The sequence below is a fragment of the Monopterus albus genome, unplaced genomic scaffold (genome assembly GCF_001952655.1).
Source record: "Monopterus albus unplaced genomic scaffold, M_albus_1.0 scaffold50.1, whole genome shotgun sequence".
NCBI classification, from domain to species: domain Eukaryota; kingdom Metazoa; phylum Chordata; class Actinopteri; order Synbranchiformes; family Synbranchidae; genus Monopterus; species Monopterus albus.
This window is the reverse complement of record NW_018127930.1, coordinates 939,977-943,847: the sequence shown is the minus strand read 5'-3', so window position 1 is coordinate 943,847 and position 3,871 is coordinate 939,977. Positions and strand designations below refer to the sequence as shown.

The window sequence follows — 3,871 nt, the reverse complement described above, 5'->3', positions numbered from 1 at the left end:
AGAAGTGGGGGATCATGGGAATTCAAATCTGTAGTTGTTTTCACACTGGACTATGAACTCTGGACTATGTCCATGGAATCAGGCCCAGACTTTGTCCAGATTTGCCCTTTCTCACATGTAGCACACAACAGGAGGTAGTCTGTGTCAGACATGTTCTCACCTACTGGAAATACTGCCCTGGGTTTATGTGAGGAGGGGAGTGCCTGGGTAGAGCACGCAGGAGGTGGGACATGACGGAGTCACGTGGCTGGTTTGTAATTTGGTCATAAATGACTGCGTATCTTGCCGTTCCATAAATTTGTCTGACGATTCTGGTGCTGGCTCTTAATGACAGAAGTTGTGAGAATTACGTCATGTCTCCAGTTTGACATTTTCATTGACATCTTCATTGTAAATGACCATTTTTCTAAGTGTCAGGGTTCTGGCTAAGAGAGGACCCAAATGCAGACACAAAGATGGGGTTAGGTGACAAGACAGCTTCTCGGGAACTGGCATCACTTGTGGGGACCAGCTGCTGATCCCACAACATAGTTTGTCAAATTTTACAAAAATTATGCAGTGTAAATTTAGAGCAAGTGTCAGCTTTGGTTAAGGTTAGGGTAAGTCCCCAGGAAATGAATGTCAGGCAGTGTAGGGACCCGGTAGGTGACAAAAACAAGAAGAAGCTTTATTTTATTGTAACACGTACAACAAAATTTTGCTTGGAGCCGAGGAGCCCCAGGCCACTGCGTGCATACGCGCTGCCGTCACAGGCAACTTGGGGGTTTTAGTGTCTTGCCCGAGGACACTTCAACATGTGGACTGCAGGCACTGAGGTTCTAACCTGCAACCTTCCGGTTGGGAGCTGACTGCTCTACCCACTACACCACTGTCCCCCCAACAATATATATGTGTTGTGTGCGCTTTGGGTTCATTGCTATTTTAAAACCAAATGTGGCCATATGAGTTCATGTTTCCTGCTGCTGACATCATAACAAGAGAGGAAGAGAAGGAAGACAGGAAGGAAAGAATGAGGAAAAGGAAGTAGAGGGAATAAAGGGGATGAACAGAAGAGGTGAAACACAGGAGGACAAAGACAATATGAAGAATGGTGCTGGGTTGTTTCACAGTTTACAGCTTTTTAAAATTAATTTTTGCTTATTTTTAACCCGATTTACTTCTTTATGTTTGTTCTTCAAATGCTCTGAAATTCCAACCCAGAAACAGGATTTTTGTTGGTATGAAAAGAGGAGAAGAGGATAGAGGAGATCTGGCAGTTAGATAGGTGAGAGGTGATGAAGGGGTTAGAAGGGGAAGAGAGGGAGGGAGGAAATGAAACAGGATGGGAGGAAAGATAGATGGAGTAAAGGAGTTTAAAGGAGTGCAAAAGTTCAGAAGAGGTTAAAAGGGGGAGGAGAGAAAGGGGGGATTAAGAGAGAGGAGGAGTGAATGGCTGGAGTTAAAAAAGGGAGACAGTGAGGAATTTAAGGAAGCAGAGAAGCCTCCCTGGCACGGATACAGAACAATAAACAAAACACCAACTCCAGTCCATAGGGATTTATTAACCTAAAACTCTTAAATATGCTCCTAAAATGTGAGGGTCAGAGATCACGTCAGGAATTCTTTGTGTGTTTACACAGCTCTATGTGGTGTCTAAATATAACCAGGAACTTGAATGCACCGCTGCTGGTTCCTGAACACAAGCAGACAGCAAATCCAGTACAGAACATATCAGAAGTAACATTTTAACCTGACAACTCATTCAAACATCACTTTTTAAATTGACTTTGGTCCATCCAGCCTGCCTGTAGATGCTGCAGCTCTCATAACAGCCGCAGTATAAAAGTCTGGTCAATGGCAAATATTTTGTTGTTTTTCATTGTATATTGTTACATATCTCTGTCATTTTAACTTCACCAACTATAGCCATTTCACCATGAAATGGAATGACCTCCCCTACAACTTAAACTAAAGTAAACATTATAACTGTCTGAATATCTGTCTGCTTGTATGTTCCTCCTTGTCTTTAATTCTTCCTTTACCTGCCTTTTGGTCAGACCTGCAGACATCCAGGTGTCAGCGGGACTCATCCCTCCTCAGCCACTCCAGGACAGTCTGAACACTATCCAAGGTGAGTACAGTAATTTTAAATTGTCAAACTTAGACCTCTTTAAATCAAGACAAACCTAATTGTTTTCTCCTAGCACTATAGTTCCTCTTTGAATTCTATCTCTGACTATTCCTTGTGTTCTGATGCTAAACCCAGGCTCCACCTACACTCCCGTCACCCGCAGAGAGAGACAGAGGAACAGCGAACGCCATCGAGCCCACAGCACCGCCACATTGGCAGCCTCTGTTGGCCTGCCCTGCCCCTTCTCCCCACCTGGGACTCAGGAAGGAAATAGCACTGAGTGGCAAGCCAGCGAGAGGCTGAGCCTGGCCCATCTGGATGCCATCGTCTTCTCAGGCATCCAGCAAACTACCACATGTGATGGCGATGGCAGTGAGGGTGTGGCCAATAATGGTGCCAGCCTCACTGAGACCCAGGTGACAGATAGACAGACGAGACACAGTTTGAGTGACCCCAGCCCATTAGAAGGCACTGAGAAGGACAGGTACAGAGGGAGAGCCTACAGCTTTGAGATGAAAGGTGGGCATTCCACCAACCAAGTTTCCCCAGTGACACCAGTACCCCTGCCCCATTTCCAGCTTGCAGCACCACAAAACAACAAGAGCACCACATCATTTCCTCCCCCATCTATCCGCCACCTGTCCTCACTGCGAATCTCTGAGTCCAGCCTCCTCAGCTCTCTTGACAACCCGAAACCACTAGAATCTTCCACGGGCATGTGGCAGGAGGACTGTGATGAGGTCTTCCTCCAAGATCCCCCTCCTCCATCACCTCCTCCTCCAATCAAAGAGTCAAGCATCATGGAGAATTTCCCTCCTCCTGTTGATTCTGAGCAAGAAACTGGACACAAGACAAGGTTTGTTGTCCAATATTTTTATAGTTAAACCTAAATGTCTGCAGATCTCACTCTACCTTTAAATATTACCATCATTGATCTTTTTAAAATTATCTACTGGGCTGTTCTATTTTTCCATGTCTCTATCCTGTATTCAGGTCTAGTTCGGAATTCTTAAACAACTCCAGCATTCCCAAGAGGAAGTCATCCCTCCCCTCCCCTCCATTGTCCCCTTCCTCTTCCACCTTTCCTTCTCCTGTGCCTAGCCTACTTCCTTACCTGAAGCCGCAGCCCTCCACCATCACCACATCTACCACAGCTGAGGACAGCCTAGGTCTTGAGTACCAGCCCCTGCCCAAGAGGGAAAAGACATCAGAGGAGCTGCAGGTGGAGATGCTGGCCCGGCAGCTGGTGGGTACCTGGAGTCAGCATTTACCTTGAACGAATGTTGCTGTACCTTTGTCCACATAATTTTGATGCTATACCTTGGTTGGTGTATCTATTGGTGGATTTCAGTCCAGCTGTTTTTATGTGGATTTTCAAATAACAGAAATTCTATGAAAGTTTTGAAATGTAGCAATTCTCTCTTGCCTGAGATGGAAATGTTGGTGTAACAGTAAAATCAAAATGCAGCTAAGTGCAAGAATCACTGTGGCAGATGAAAACAAATCTATATGGGCTGGTGAGGAGTATTATGTTCCTCGGATGGAAACATGAAATTACCAGAAATACTATGTTTATCCAGTGACTGCATATAAAAACTAGACAAACTCACCAAGACGTCAGCCATTGGTTTTCTGAAGAGCAGTTTTGAAGTCTGGCCATCGCCATATTTGGCAGTGCTTCACTCCGCCTGCTAGGTCTAATCCAAAAATGGGCAAAAAGGCAGAGCGTGAGTGGAACCCGCTAGACAACTAGCGGCCACC

General features: G+C 45.4%; 1 protein-coding gene across 2 annotated transcripts in view; it reads left to right on the top strand.

Annotated features, from left to right (window-relative positions):
- Window positions 1-3,871, top strand: part of shroom3 (shroom family member 3) — a 26,402-nt gene that overhangs the window by 13,545 nt on the left and 8,986 nt on the right. For both annotated transcript variants that reach the window (XM_020601135.1, XM_020601134.1), the window contains exons 16-18: window positions 2,037-2,110; window positions 2,246-2,966; window positions 3,104-3,356. In XM_020601135.1, coding sequence (XP_020456791.1) covers window positions 2,037-2,110; window positions 2,246-2,966; window positions 3,104-3,356 — 1,048 coding nt within the window. The remainder of the gene's footprint in view (window positions 1-2,036; window positions 2,111-2,245; window positions 2,967-3,103; window positions 3,357-3,871) is intronic.